Source organism: Astatotilapia calliptera, chromosome 5 (genome assembly GCF_900246225.1).
Source record: "Astatotilapia calliptera chromosome 5, fAstCal1.2, whole genome shotgun sequence".
Classification (NCBI taxonomy): Eukaryota; Metazoa; Chordata; class Actinopteri; order Cichliformes; family Cichlidae; genus Astatotilapia; species Astatotilapia calliptera.
This window is the reverse complement of record NC_039306.1, coordinates 31,103,650-31,120,167: the sequence shown is the minus strand read 5'-3', so window position 1 is coordinate 31,120,167 and position 16,518 is coordinate 31,103,650. Positions and strand designations below refer to the sequence as shown.

The window sequence follows — 16,518 nt, the reverse complement described above, 5'->3', positions numbered from 1 at the left end:
TGCTTTCCCTCCTTCGCTCCCCGTAGTGCAGCGAGGCTTGCTCATAGGCAGCGGCTTAATGCGTGTTAATGACAGGCGGATACAGGCATCACTGTGGACGAAGCAAATTATTATTGTGCGGTCAGAAGAAGTTCAAAGACGATCTGGGAATTTTCACTCTTGTCCCCGTTGAGTTCCAATGTTTGGAGAGTAAAGGAAACACAGAAAATTAAGCCCGGCGTTAAAAGCGGACCCACGCTCATCCACGCATGCTCACTCCCGCACACGTCCGCGTGCTGTCGAAGCACCCAACTTCAAAGTCGTAGCTCCCTAATTAATGAACTGCGGGCTTCAGTTTGGACAAGTTGTGGCGTGATGCTCCCATAAATCAACATGACAGCAGAGCTCCTCGGCCTCAGATAGGGCCTGTCACCAAGTCGCATCTGATGTAAACACTAGAGGAGCAAGGGAGAAAAAGAGGGGGAGGCGAGGGGGGCAGACAAGGAGGTGCAATTGATCAGTTGAATGGAGCATGAGAATAAAAGAAAAAACTACTTTTGAAGCATATTATGTATGATCACAGGAAATGGATGCAGCCTCGAGAGGCTCTCCCCTTCTGCCGATGTTTTCTTTCTCTTCTCCATCGCACTCGCTCTCTCTCTCTCTTTCAGTCGCATTTCTAGCAGCCATCAAAAGACAGAATAAGAATTATGCAGTGAATCCCCTGTGGCTGCCAGACAATAACCCCCTGTTGTTGCTTTGTGCCTCTTTTATTTTAAAGACATCAAAATTTAGTTTTTCAAAGATCTTTAACTTTATATTTGAAGCTTGACAATAAAGGGCTGCCAGTGCCACTCTTTATCATTTGTCAGGGACTGTATTTTTCTCTCCCTCGTGCCACTTCTTGTTAACCTCTTATTTGGTCTATTGGGTCTGGGGGTTTTTAATGTGTCTGCATGCTGAGAGTGCACAGGAGCCGCTGTCAGCTGACGGGACTAGAGGAAAAATATGAAGGGGAGAGAGTTAAATTCATTTGCAGCACTCCATTTTCTTTCTTCCTTTTTTTTCCCTCAAAAGCCACCCCTCTATTTATTTAGCCTATTTACTTAGCGTTTTGATGAAAGACATTGTTCCTTCTAAGCCCCCCTCCCCCTCCCATAGCACTATTATCTTTATCTGTCAGGGAGGAGCTGCTGAACAGAGAAAAACTCAAGACAAGAGAAACTTCTCTCACACTGATGAAAGGAGAAAAAGAGCCAACCATCGTTCATAAACAGAACACATCAGAGAGGATCACAGGCCACCTGCATCCTGAATGTGATCTTTATCGAGTCGCTCTTTTTTTCTCTGTCTCACTTTCTTCCCTCACATTTTGGGTTAGATCACACATGAGCCTGAGACTGAATGTAGTTACTCTTCAATTATGACCCTCCGTTACCACTGACAAAGTGCCTTCTTCCTCTGATTGATCCAATGAGACGACACCGCTCGCTGTAATGGGCCAGCGCTGCCCAGAGCGTTATTTTTAGTCAGCCAGTGCAGAAGCAGCAGGCTGGGTGCAGGGCAGGAGGGAGGTAGAGGAAGAGAAAGGAAGGCCGCTCGACCCTTTTGACAAGCCCGGCAGGGGTGGGCGGAGGGGACCCGTTTTATCTGGCTGTTTCAGTGGTTTCAGAGCCGCCAGCCAGTGACCTGACTGCCGCATTGCACAGAGACCTTTTTTGTATGCACTCAATTGTGAGAAGTAAACAAAGTGGTGTATCCTGTGTTTGGTAAAAGGGTGCGGTGCACGGCTTGGCAGGCACGGCGCTGCTTTTAGTGCCCCTACCTCTCCTTCCACCCGCTTGACAAACTGGTCTTGTATACTCATAAACAGACCTAGTGTCCTGTTGGGTCTCAGACGTGTTTGTTATGTCCTTAACTGTTAGAAAATACAGAAGGTGTACAGCTAGGTCCTGTTTAATCAGCAACAACACTTTGTTGAGCTGACTGTGGATTATTAAGAACGTCGGTTGATGAACGGGTTAAAAGTCATCTCTCTCCTCTGTGTCCCTGTTATCTAAATTCCATCTCTCATTTGTTTTGACTCATGGCGGATTGGGGATATTAGCAAATTTCCTTCTATTTATTATTCTGACTTTGTCTTTTTCCTTTCCATTTTCTTCTGTGCCCTTATTTCACTTTTTCATCCCATCAAAGTTCACGTTTCACTTTTCAGAGCCAGATTTTTTTTTCATCTCCCTGACTTTAAAATCAAGTGAAGACGCGCGACTGTTTCATTAACTGTTTCTTCACGAAGCGGTCTTAACACAGTAAGACGAACAAAACAGCTATCACATAGACCGTCCACAGCATGCGATTGAACGCAGCTTGCCACGCTGGTTGGGGGAAGACTGAATCCCTGAGCTCAGCGCCATGCCTGGGAGAGTTGTGAGAGTTGCTAGGGTGGTTATTAAGCACTTTGATTTAGTCACACGTTGTTTGCTGAATTATGAATGGCTGTAATTAAATTCCTGTGGCTCTTATTATGAATGATTAACTATGTTGTTTCATTGTTTGTCATTTGCCTTGCGACTCCTCGTTAATTAAGAGAGAGAGAGATGTATAGCGTACCTGTCTTAAGTGGGCTCTGACAAAACCAAACTAAAGGCAAAAAATAAAAAAAGGAAAATTAGGCTTCGTGGTAGCACGCGTTAAATCCATTAACCTTGTTTTTTATGAATGAACATGTTGTTCTAAAGTGCTTCATTTTACAACCCTAACTGTGAACTCTGTCACCTTGATGTTAAAATGGGTTTTTTAAATGGTGTATGCAAAGGAACCTGAAATTCAAATGTACGTGTTTGCACTGGCTGTTGTGCTTTTACATACGGTTTGTATGTGTTTGCTGATGGTGTGCCTCTTTGTGTCTCTGTGTGCCTCCAGCAGCAGGTGTCAGCACAGCAGTTGGCTTTCCAGCAGCAGCTCCTGCAGGTCCAGCAGGTGCAGCAGCAGCACCTCCTCAACCTTCAGAGGCAAGGCCTGCTCAGCATCCAGCCTGGACAGACTGGCCTGCCACTGCACTCCCTCACTCAGGGTTAGTACCTCATATGTGACTGCAGCACAGCAATCTTCCTGTCCACCAGCTTTAACATTTCATCCACAATGAAGCAGTTATGATGACCTATCATGTGGCTGTATGTAAAGCACAGCAACTGAAGAACACTCGAATCACTATAAAAACACATATTTTAAGAGCCTTTAATTTGGGGGCTAGGTTTAGGTGGAATAAAATGTTGATTTTTCCATACTGAAATAGTCCTATTAATATAAATGCTTCACTGTAAAAATAGATATTTTCTTCCTGTGGATCAGCTATGTCACTCCAACAACAAAGATATATGTCTGGAGTTTAAGTTTGATCTTGCACGTCTTTCTTCAGGGTCTCTAAACAGGACTATCCTGTCTCTGCACCTTTTGTATTGCTCAACCAGTTTCACTATAACCTTGTTTATGTTATTGTTACAGGAAGCGTTCTATTGTCTTAGATAGTGAGAGTTGGGAATGAAACCGATGCCTATTATTTTGTATTTGATATTCTTACCTACTTGCTTGGTCTTGTCATGCCTGAGCTGCTTAGTTATGTGTTGTACTTGAAAAATTACACAAATAAACTCTTTAAAAAACACTTAACAACACCAGCTGAACACAAACACACCGAATAGTCGTAGAGCTCGACCAAGAATGTAACACTAGAAGTATCTAACCACATGCTGACTCGACGTCCGCTTTATATCTTCAGCGATCGCTTCTCCACTTTACTAAATGGGATCTAACTCCTTTACGCCAAAACATGTTTGCTGCACGATTTTAGTTTGGAACACTGAACTAACTCAAGTAACACATCCCACTGCTCAGAAGCAGAGATCCACACTTTGTCCTTCAGCTCATTGTCCTGTTCCTGTGATTGGCATTCTGGTGTCAGTCTCCTTTAGCCTGGAGGAAGACTGGATCTATTGTTCAGAAACCGCCAGTAAACTTGTCACTGTAAAAGCGCCTGTAACCTGATAGGAAGTCAATACTTGCTGTTTGGCCAGGAAGTTTATTTCTTCATTTATTCCTTAATGTTATGTTAAGGAGCGGTCCCCCTGTGACAAAGACGCCATCATAAGGGTTTTAGAACATGACATTGACTATTCATTCACAGCTAAGACAAACAGTTTTGAAATAATAAGATAAAAATGGGAGGGGATGGGAGAGTGCTTAGGTAATAGGCAAACACAAACATGGTTTGTACAGTGCTGTTATTGTTTGGACTGGGTATGGAATAACTCATCCGCTCATAGACGATCGCCGTGGGCACAGGCGTGGAGCACTGCTGTGTTCTGTGTTGCGCTTTGCTGAATTGCTCTGTGTCAGATGTCTGGCAAACACTCACACACCCCTTGAGTAAAGCATTGTGTGAGTGATATGGCTAGGCACTGAACTTTTGATAGATTTCACAACAGGCTTAGAACATCCTGTTTATTTTGTGTCATCATCACATACCTCTGAGGCATCTCATCTTATCAGAGAGCGGGGGCACTAAGTTTATCTCCTTCATATGCTACCTTTTCAGTTTTCGCTTATGCTTTGTTGGGGCTACGTGGTACTGAAATAGTGATTTCAGTCGCGTGTCACTGTGTCACAGACGCCATATAAAATGACAGAATTTATGTTCTAAGAGAAAATCTGACTTTTAACTCCGTGCAAATATATTTTCATGCCGAACGGCAGATTAAAATAAGTTACACTCGTAGTTAAAGGGAAAATTTAACTAGGCTATTGTTCGCATAAACATCGAAATAAGGAACTGAATCTTCCCACATACAATTAGCGGTCTGTTTCACTTTTGTTGCAACCAGTCAAACCTGGTTAGTTTGCCCTCGTGGTTAACTCTGTGTCTGCGACAGCTGTTACAACACTTAGGCTAGTGCTCCAGGCCCCCAGTTTGTCTTCTTATTCTACACATTTTCTGCTTGACTGTTTGAAGTTATTGATGACCTTTCTGTTTTCCACATCACTAAACTCTTTCACGCATCAGCGGGCCAGGCCTATGGTACTCAGATCTAATCTGCAATATTCAGCTAGCACTGCATCGGAAGCAGTGAGTTGATCTTCTCTGTTTGGGTCCCAGTGATTATGGATTCAAACTTGGGGGCAGTAAATTGCGGTGACTTTCTAACTGATGATTTTTATTTCTTTCATTTAAACATGAAGATATCGATATAATTATTTTAAAATCCCATTATTATAGCAGACGGTCCTCTGTCTCCATTTTTCATGTACAGAGAGAATGAAAACGCTAAAGGTTAGCAAATAATAGGCCACTGAAACAGAATAATTAAAGAAAGTGTCCTTTTGGGTACTGCAGTGCAGTTTAAACCTCAGTCATATATCACTCTTCTGTCTGGTACAGTACATTGTTGGCTGAGACAGATTACAGTCATTGTTTTGGACTGAAGGAATGCATCTGAATTAGCTTTTCAAAAAATTGATAGCACTAATTAAGTATAAACTTGTAGATAGCACTTTTGAGTGAAAAACAATTTCTCACATTATCTTGAGCGTAATTTGTTTCTCTTGTCGTAAATTCTTTTGACATTAATGTCCAAAGTCTTGGAAGCGGCCAGGCGCTATCTGTTATAAATTACAAAAATGTGTTTGGGGAGGATATAACTCTCATAAATATAAATTTGATCCAACCAACACCCCCACCTGCCTCACAAAAAGCCTGTCCTCTTGACCTGATAAGTGAGTCAGTGGTTGCTCAGGCTCGCGTTGCTAAGGTGTTTGCATGTTTTTTGCACATGTGGCTGTGTGTGTGTGTCACAAAGGTGGCCGGTGTTTGTGTACATCCCGAATAAAATGGACCTTCACCCTGTGAGGTTGCTCTGCGAGAGAGCGAGTTCCTCTAGCTGCACAACATCATTTAAGCTGTCTAAGAGAGGCCAGTGGGACAGTGACAAGACAAATTTGTCGGTAATATGAAAGCAAAGAATGTGGCGAGCCATGAAGTGCTCACAGAACAGCAGCACATCAGGGACAGCGGCGGGTAATGCAGCCGACCTGTCAGTGATTGATACATCCAGCAGTGGGCTACTGGTAATAGTTCCAGCAGCATTAGGACAGGACATATTTCAGGCCAAAGGGGTGCATATCAGCAGGCCGGTGATTACGGCAACATAAACAGGGGTGCAGTAAAGGTCCCAGTCTGACGGAACAATAAACTAATAGCGATGTCACTGTCCCCCCATGGCACCGGCACTGTGTGAGAAGTAGCAGCACGGTTTAAAGAGCTCGGAGCACTAGGGGCCATTTTTTATTTGGGGGATGATGGCCTGCAACTGATGTCATTATGAACCTTAAATCAACTTTCTGCTTGCTTGAACATGGTCACCTGGGTGCAGGAGGACAAGGACAGGAAAAGGTTGAAGAGCTAGGCCTGTCTTGGTGCCAGAGCTACCTGCGGAGGTAAAATTGAGTTGGGAGGCCGGTGATCAATCAACTGTCCCAACAACATACATTTTTTAAAGTGCTTGTCCGTATTTCCCGCTCGTAATGAGTGGAAGACTTGTGTTGAAAAATGGAAACAGGAAAGATAAACCAATCTGGCGTTTAAAAGATGGACAAACTGGGTACCAAAGAAAGAAGGACTTACAGATCAATGTCATTATGTGTCCCACAGTAATCAGATGGAGAGAAACTCGATGCATTTTTGTCCCAACACAAAATATAATACCCACGGAGACTTTTGTGTAATGATATTTTATTGGCATTTATGTGGAATCATGAGCCATAGCTGTTGCAGAGTTTGAAGAGGTTGGGGTAGGAGAGGGAAGTGGCGAACGGAGAGCAATAAAACTGCAGACTAGATCCAGAAAGAGACAGGTTGGTCCCACTCCGTTACCTCTCTCATCAGACCGGTCTATGTGCTGTGGTTTCATCTGAGTAAACAGTGGTGTTGGGGTCACCAGGACTGCTGGGTAATTGAGCCAGTGTGGGCTGCCCTGTCAAGCACATCGGCTAAAAATACATCGCCCACTGTCACCGGGCACCAAGTGGGGGGAAAATGATTGTTCCCTCTGTCAGAGCGCAGGACACTCACATCACCAGTGACCTTCCTCTTCTAAACCAGCTATCACAGGGAAAAAAAAGAAGGAAAAACAAACTTTTGCTCCAAAGTCCAAAACAACAATGCAGCCTTTGATAATGAAACTGGAAATCAACAAGCGCCGGATTAGCATGCTATAACATGGAGCGCGAAATAAAGCATGTTTAGCCTGTCATGAATGCGCACTTCGATTAGGGCACATCAAGGCAATGAGGAGAATAAGGGAGAATACAGGCAGACAGAATAGAGCGAGTGTGCTGAAATATCCGAATGAGGGAAGACGCTCCTTGGAACGTGGAAAGGTTATTGATTTGTCCTGCAATCATTTCCTGCTCTTTGATATGCAAACGATCTAGTGTGAATTTACAGCAATCCTATCAGACTCATTTCACAGTTCTTAGCCCCTGCGTCTCTCTGGAGTCCTCCGCCTCATTAGGCCAATGTTCTCCATTACCAGCATAATTAAAATCTTTAGTAGCTTATCAAATTAAAAATATTTTTGCTGATCATATTGAGATCTTCACCTCACAGTTATTTTCCACAACAGGAATAAATTAAGACTAAGCATTTTGCACACAATGTATTACAATCTGGTGCTTGAAAGGAGCACTTCTGGTATCTATAGAGCTGGTGATGAGAAACAGGGAGGAGTGGGGGGGGGGATCCGGAGAATATAAACCCGAGTAGATAAGCATGTGCAAATCATCTTTCATTTGCCAGTGCTCATTTTGAGAATGGATTTAATTAATTGTAATGTTAAACGAGTGGTCTTGCCCATTTGCTCTGTGGTTAAACTCACCACATATCCAAGGGGCTTCTTCCGCCATGCTTAAAACATGTGGCTTATTTAAGCACAGACTTGAATCCCCATTACAAATGCACATATATTTTGATATTAGATTTTTCAGCGCTATTAAAATCGGGCTTGCCCGCACGCACCGTGTTTTGACTGAAAACACTCGTAGCCACAGATTTTCGCCCATGAGGTTTAATCTTATTTTACATATCAGCTTTGTCCTCATTTGTGTCAAGTGAAAGCAGACTTCTCAGACACACCATAGATGGACACATACGTATTGTGTGCCAACAAAGACTCTCTGCTGTGAGACACGGAAAGTAGGGTTCACAAGCACTGCATTATCCTTCTTCATCCCGAGTCTGGCCCTGAGTGTCGGGATCGCTGTCACTCATTTGCTGAAAAAACACACACGCTCTGCAGATGTGTTTTCAGCACGCAGAAAAATGTCTTCTGTCTTCAAGGGATTTTTTTCCCCTTTTTTTTCAAAGGGCTGTGTGAGCTGCAGTGTGCTTGACTTGTTAAATGAGGTTTAAGTCTTCTGTGTCAATTGGAGGCGGTGCAGAGCTTTAAGTATTTTGCACATTAATGTGCTTTTGAGAATATTACCCCAGGGTCCTGTTTCTCAAGGAAACAGGGGTGGGATGTTTTCTAGCGTCGCTATTGTAAACTTTTTGTTGTGTGTGTTCTGCACATCTCTGTTGTTGGGAGAAAATGATGGTGATTATTCAGATTTCATGCCTTGTCTGGATGTTAATTATTTACTCTGGGCATGAAATTTGCGTGAATGCCAGGGATTTGTGTATACAAACACGCTTCAGATCACAGAAAATGGGAGGGAGAGAAGAGAGGAGCGAGGGAGCTCTCAGTGCATTACCCTGTAGTGGAATATTTTCTAATTAATACTCGGCTTTGTTTACAGACGCTTTGATTTAATTAAGTGATGAAGAAGAGAGTTGGATTAGCTGTTAATTGATTTAATTATCCAATTTGTTTGTCTCAGGCATGATTCCGACAGAGCTGCAACAACTGTGGAAAGAGGTGACAAACGCTCACGTAAAGGAGGAGCACAACAACAGCAGCAGTAACAACGGCCACCGGGGCCTCGACCTGTCCTCCCCGGCACCGCCAAAGAACCCACTCCTCAACCAGCATGCCTCCACCAACGGCCAGTACATGAGTCACAAGAGAGAAGGGTAAGTCTCATCTGCAGGGTGTTGTCGGGTCGTTGTTGTTGTTTTCTTTTATTTGCATGTGACTTGCAGTGCTTGTGTGATCTCACGATACTGCTACAGGGAAGAGGTTTTTATAAAACTGTGACCTCGGGAAACATCATCTCGCTTTAAAGAAAAACTCGTTTTGCTTTATATGCCACTTTAAATTACCCTTTTTTTCCACATGGATTGAGTTGATGGAGAAATCCCTCTAGACTTGAACAGATTACTGTTTTAATTTATAGTTTGTAAGTATTCCTGAAGACCAGCACAGTTACCTTTCTGTGCCACTGAGTACACCTGGGGATTACATAGAAACATCAGGGAGAAATGTGCGTATAGTTGAAATTAGATCTCGGTAAAATTATCAGGGGGGGATCACCGTGTTTTTTTATTGTTTTTACTAAGTTGTATAGGGAGAATAGCTGAATTATGATTTTCCACTGCACTTCCTTGAGAACATTTTGATCACCAGGAAGTAAAAACATTCCTTTGTGAATGGGGAACTTAAAGAATCATAAATGTCTGTTTGTTTTGTTTATTTACTGTGTTACAGAATAAATAAACAAAACAAAAACAACAAGCTGTTATATGTTAGGAGAAGCAAACACTGGGTGATATTTTCCAAACCACCATAAATCATCCCTGAAAGGCATGTGCTCTCTGAGCTGTGTGTATGTGTCTTTAAGGAAGGAATTAATTTGGCATCTTACACATTTGCTTGTTTTCTTGCACCAAAGCCTGATCTTTGAACTGCTAGTGAGGAGCCTCCAGGCACCATGAGCTCACTGCCTAACATCTGACTTGTGTTTCAGTGATCAAAACCTACGCGTCATTACGAAAGCAATGCAGATGAAAACATGTTTAGCACAGTAAACTAAGCAGGTCTTCAGAGGTGAAGAGGGGCTGCTTATGGGGAGGGATGTGGAGGATGGGTTACAGAGAGGATCTGAGTGACACCAAGGGAGTATATCATGATGTGCTGATAGAGAACAGTTATGTCTTTTCAAGTAGAGCTTTTGGTTCTATATAGATTAATGGCATACTACCTGCACAGACTCATCCTCTTTAGTGTCTTTCAAAGTTATCTCCTGCCGCGGTGCAGGGGAAAAAAAGCGGGCATAAATTGTTCCTGCAGTTGACAGTATTCACAGGCTTCCAGTGCTCCATCCAGCGTCTGGCTGAGTGTCTGGTTTCTGTGTAGTTAAAGACAAATCACAGGGGAGGCTATCGACTCGTTGCTCACTCCACCGCGTATTGTCGCAAGTGGAGCAAACAAGGTGAGCGTCGATGGCAGAAAAAGGCAAGAACCAGCTTCAGCTGAGGGCTCCATGAAACATCGGGGAAGACATAACGCAAGAGCTGGCAGCTCCTCTGCCTCGCGCTGACTGTCAGAGATTAAAGAAGTTGTCAGCAGCAGTTTAACACAAGCTTAAGTGAAGAAGGCAGCCTCGGTCTGAATATTCTCACCGTATCTTAGATCTGTCAGAAAACCAGGCAGGTGATTTTCATCCACCCCATCTGTTGGAGAAAGTGGATTACCTACCCAGAGTTTTAACTGCACAATTACTAAAAAAGATGACTGATAGCAAGCGAACACAAAACATTCCTTATTAAATGCTGAATGATGCTAATTTAGATTCACACAACCAATAATCCTTTCTTGTGTTAATTTTAAATCGCACAACTATCAAGAGCGTTATGCCTCTCTTTTGATGATGCAGCCTCAATTCTAATCAGACTCCATGGGAAGAAAAATGAAATATTATTAAGTATGATTATTCTAAGCAAGGCTCTGAGAAAACGTCTGTGTTATAATCCAGGGATTTGAATAATCAGGTTGAAGATAATGGGCTGGGCCGGCCCGGGCGTAAATAGAGAGCATCCACTCATCCTCCCGGTGCTGAACTTAATGAACTTTTAATTGATGCGGTTTTGCAAGTCCTTTTGTCATGCAACAGAAACAAGCCTCTCTGCTGATGGGCCTGTTTTCCCGACTGGCTTCAGATTGGTTTACAGCAGGCCCTAAGTACCATGTAGTTAGTTTCATGTGTCATATAAAATCTGCCTAGGCACAACGACGCCTGCAACTAAAACCTTAAGTGCATCCACAGGAATCACTCACCGGCTTTGCACTTCCGTCTTAAGGAAGGAGGAGAAATTCAATCACTGCTGGCTTGACACACCGAAGATGAGGCACGTGTTCCTGCTTTTAGTTGTTTGAAAGAACACTCTGGCAAGGCAGGCTGGGATTTTTGTTTGTCTGAATAACATCCCTGATATGACCAGATCCTGAGTCACTCAATCTGTCAGCCCGTGTTGTTTCCCAGCCCACGAACTGTTATGCACAGATAGAGATATACCCCTGTGAGTCAGGTCATCTTTATTCAATGATTTGCTTATTCAAATCAAATGTGCATGATCTGTATCTGACACAAATTCCCAACACATTGCTGCATCAGCTTTATAAAGTGGGAGGGGGTTGGGAGCATCCTCACAAAGTACTTGGCCCACTTTACTTCCCAACAACCATCAGTAACCACAGCTCTGGGACTGTAACACAGCAATCTGTTAAGGAGATAAATAATCAGATTTGGCACAGCACTCCCATCTCTCTCTTGCCTTTCATTTGTCTTACACCAGAAGAAACTGATAATTAAATCATTTAGGTTAAAGCATGCAGTGGCACCGAGAAGACAGAAGGAAAGGATCCTGGAAAGTGAAAAGAGGGGAGGAGGGTAGCGGGTGTGAATTGGGGATGGACACAAGGCGATAGGCTAAAGTCGGCGCTAGTGCCGAGGATGGATGTAGTGATTGGCTTCAGACGCTGCCATCTAGCATGGTGGATATCAATCTTCCCACGTTTGCTGAGGTATTGAGTCCACCAGGACAGAATCTCAACCGTGGATCTCCACTTGTTTATGGCCCAAAGCATCTCATCAAAATAAGTGAGCTGGAAAACAACTGGCTAGCAGCTGTCAAAACCACCTTTGTGTGCACTTGTGCCTGTCTGTCTACACATAAACAGAGTGCAACACCTGGAAGGTTAACGCACTGTCTGGCCGGGTCTGTAGGCACTTTAATGTTCCTTCTCCTCTAAAGAAGCTGATGACATGGTTTTCCTCATCGCTCTTAAGAGATCATTAGAGTGTTCTTCCCCCCCCGGCTGGCTGACAATAATAACATCCTGACAAACCTGTCGTGGGTGCGAGTCAAATTTAACGCAACATGGGAAGCTGCATTTTCCCCCCCCCTCCTCTGAACATGTTCTCAAATGGGAGAAAACCCCATGAATACTGCACTCTTCTCCTATTACACTAATGTAGCTCATTTGGTGTAAATTCTGTCATTTACTAGTGTTTAGCCATCCACCGTTTAAAAGGGCTCTTCTGCCGCCAGCCCCTCATAGCGCTTTGTGCTCACTGATTCCCAGTGCACTCCTATTTCAATATCTTGTTAATACAGAATTAACCAACAAGCCTCCTGCAAAGAATTAAAAAAGGATCCCTTTAAATTAAAAGCCAGTGTTACCTTCACCAGTCCGCACATTTCCTTGTTAAAAACTCATTATAATAGGTCTTCCGTCATCTATTTATTAGCTGTATCAAAACATAGGTCTTAATGTGAATGCATAATTCATAATTGAATAAAAAAATTCAGACTTTTGAAAGAGGGAGGAGGAAAAAAAGCTGCTAACCACATTCATGAATGCTTGACTGCTCCCTAATTGCAATGCAATTATCACATGTTATGAACAATGTGAACTCTTAAGCAAGTAATTATAACACAAGGAAACCTGCGACGACCTTTAAAATTTCCTACTCGAGGTACAGTTTTACTAACATTGATACAAATGAGATTTTAATCCGAACATCAGATTTTTTTTAATCCTGCAAAATTGGCACGCCGCGCTTTGATTTCTTTTCACTCGTTCGTTTTATGTACATTTTGAAATCAGCGCTGATCGATCGTTGCCAAGAAATGCAAAACATTATTAATGTCAGTGCATTTATTTTTCCATTCCTGTCCCTAAAAGAACCCTGTAAAGTTGAAGAGTTAGACATTATTATCTCTGATGGAAATTGTGTACGTGAATGGAGTTACTCCCGTGTGACAGCACAACAGTCTAGTGCAGTGACTCTCCTGATCCATCTTGTTGTCTTAGAGAGCGAGGCTCACACTAGAGGAGGAGAAGCAGCAGCATTGTGCTCATGAGCCGCCAGAAGCACAGGTGGTAGCGATATAGGCCAGTCCCCCAGGCTCTTGTAGCTGAAAGTTGTGTGTCTTGTATAGTGCCTGTGTCCATATGGCTGCCTGTCTTGCTCTCTTAGCAGACACTGCCTCCATACAGACCGCTTTCTCTTAGCGCTGACTGTGGTTAGCTGTGCTTCCGTGCCTCTCACCATATGGAAGATGTTTCAGAGTTTGTTTTTCAGGGATGTTCCTGCTATTTAGACTGATTGTACCATGCCATACGCTCCCCATAGATGCGTGCTTGTCAGCCCCTGGTGACACAGATTGGTCAGTAGATAAATTGATACCAGGCAGGGTTGTTTACAATACGTGCATGGTGTGAAAGTAGGGGTTTTAATATCATGGTACAGGCTCCTCCAGGTGGGCTCTATGACATGATGCAGCAGGCGGCACAGGAAAAACAGCAACTCAGGGAGCCCCCTAGCAGTCTAGATCAAAGTGAACCACAGCATGGCTCTGTGAAACTGAATAAATACACACTGATTTGATTGTGATTTCACAACAAGAGTCCCTTCCTTTAAGAGCAGAGCAAGCCAGATCACACAGGTACAGTGATTCCACAAAGCCCAAGGGTCACAGATTAAGTAGAAGTCAACGTTTTCATGCGGAAACAAGATACAGTACAAACAAGAAAGCAGTAACCGGACTTCGTCTGAAATGGAGAAAACGGGTTCTTTGGCCTGTCGTTAAGTTACGTGACTGCAGGACTGTCTTTACTAAAAACGTTTTCTCTGAATCTCTTTCCCAGATCCACGCTAGAAGAGCCTTCCCCCCACAGTCACCCTCTGTACGGCCATGGCGTTTGCAAGTGGCCCGGTTGCGAGGCAGTGTTTGATGATTTCCAGTCATTCCTCAAGTAAGTAAAAGTCATAGTCGGAGGTGCTTTTCTATCACAGTTTGTTTGTCCTCTTGTTGGGTCGATTACACTTTTCTTTTCCTGACCCCCAGCGACTCAAAAGCACTGCAGGTGCAGCTGGTTGTTATTCTCGAGTCTGGGTTGGGCCTCTCTTGACAAGGGTACCGTGGGGTCTCCTTCTGGGAACGGCATGGGCCTCTAATTCCTGTGATAAGCGCAGTTCCCATGGTGACAGGGGCCATTTTTCCCAAACAAACAACGGGAGGATGTTTATCTGTGGCAGCTCACACTTTGGGCGCTCTGCATGTTTGCCCTTGTCACCGGACAGGAGAATTGGTGTATATGTCTTAGACTGCCTTGCTCAGCTTTTTCTGTCCTTCTCCTAGGAGTCTGTTTGTTTTCTCTCCTGCCTCCTGTTTTACTTCTGTGGCTTTTTGGTTTACATTGTTGTTTAGTTCAACAAAGCCCAAGTCTCACCTCCGTGTTAAATTTAACCATGTGTAGAGTAATTAAAGAGCCCCAGCTAAGTGTTTAGCATTTTTCTAATGTGCGCTCTATGACAGGTTTGACTCTGTCCAGCCTGACACGGGAATTGTTTTGCTCCCCGATGCCCGATTTGAGTCAGACCCCTGGTTTACTAATCAACGCTGTGTGCAGTGCGCTCTAGGTAATCCAACACATAACAGTGCCATGGTTACAGAGGGGATGAAAACATCTGCGTTGTGGCAGCAGATCAATGGCTCACTGTCACCCCGGATTAGTCGCACTTTAAACAAGATATGACACAATTCCATTATCCTAAAACAAGCACTCAGCGAACACACACTTTCCCGAGAGATGCAGGAGAGAAAGGTGCTGCGTAGGACCGCCTCGCAGGTCTGCTGAAAGTTTTGACTCTCTTTGTCAACATTTAGAATCCTCTTTTGATTGTTTACGTGAATCCGCTTTGAGCTAGCGTGCGTTTGAAAGGCTCATCGCGCCACATTGTATGTTACAGTTTCTGTGTGTCTAAAAAGAGGCAGTTATGTAGTTTTAGTTCAATTTAGAAAAACATCCTGGGACAGGCAATTATTAAACCAAGTATTACACACACACTTTCACACACTTTCACACATGCACTTGCATATTTCAGCTTTGGGAGTGCCCGCTTAAATCCATCACTATTTATTGTATTCTGACATTGCCTCACCCTTTGTTTATAGAACAGAGGAGAATTAAATTCAGTGCGCCCGGTAGAGCTCTGCCTTAAAAAGTCTCTAAGTGCACTCAGCTATGTTTTTACAAGTGTTTTTATCATGGCAACATCTTGTTTACTTTAGTTGCCTGCTCAAACTGCTTGGAACACGTTAAAAAAACATTTGGGGAGAGTCTCCACAAAGCTGCCTTTGTTTAACAGCAGGCAAGAGTGTGAGCAGCTCACCAAGGTGTTAACTCTCAAACCCTTAAGCACTTCCACATGAAACCCAGCAACTGATACTGCAGGCCTCTGAGAGGAATCAAAAATAAAAACAAAGAATACTTCGGGCATTAGAGAAGAAGGAGTCATCTCTGTAGGTTGAAAATATATGTGAGGAGAGATGTGTGTCTGTCTGCGAGTGTGCAGTCAGCAGAACACAGTGTACTGTGCACCAGAGAGAAAGAAAGGTGAGGAGGACTCTAACGTCCACCAGATTTCAGCTCCACATGCCAACAGTAACAACTAACACGGGACTGAAATGTTGTTTTAAACTCTGTGTATTTATTTTATCTTTTAAAGAAAACATTACATACCTACACGCACTATCTCGATAAATACAAAACACCCAAATCCCTGTTCCTGTTTTCGAGATCAGCACGCAGAAGGGTGGGGTTGGGGTTTAAGCAGAGCCTGATGTTTTTACAAGGGTCAGGACCCTTCTTTTCAGTGTCCAGTCAGAGGTCAGAGCCAGCGAAACACTCCAGTGCCCTCTAGTGCTGCACTGTCTGTCTGCTCAGACCTCAAAATCTCCTGCACGTCGCCACGATGTAGTGACTGCTTTATAAGTTATGTGGCCTTGCAGCTCTGCAAACATCCATCCATCCATTCGCTTCCGCTTCTCCTTTTCAGGGTCGCGGGGGCTCTGCAAACATATGAAACATATAATATAGAGTAAAATACCTTCTCTAAATAAAAAGTAGTAAAGCTATTATTTTTTTAAAAATCAAAAAATCTAAGCTTTTTAAATGTAATTGTTACTGTACAGATGTGTGCTTGTAAATTAAATTCCACCCAGCGGTGGAGAAGATAAACCTTCCTCAGCTGCGGCTCCAG

At 43.5% G+C, this 16,518-nt stretch overlaps 1 protein-coding gene across 10 annotated transcripts in view; it reads left to right on the top strand.

Annotated features, from left to right (window-relative positions):
* The window catches only part of foxp1b (forkhead box P1b), a 147,921-nt gene that overhangs the window by 114,866 nt on the left and 16,537 nt on the right, over window positions 1-16,518 (top strand). For all 10 annotated transcript variants that reach the window (XM_026168893.1, XM_026168895.1, XM_026168898.1 and 7 more), the window contains 3 exons: window positions 2,905-3,052; window positions 8,908-9,100; window positions 14,121-14,228. In XM_026168893.1, coding sequence (XP_026024678.1) covers window positions 2,905-3,052; window positions 8,908-9,100; window positions 14,121-14,228 — 449 coding nt within the window. The remainder of the gene's footprint in view (window positions 1-2,904; window positions 3,053-8,907; window positions 9,101-14,120; window positions 14,229-16,518) is intronic.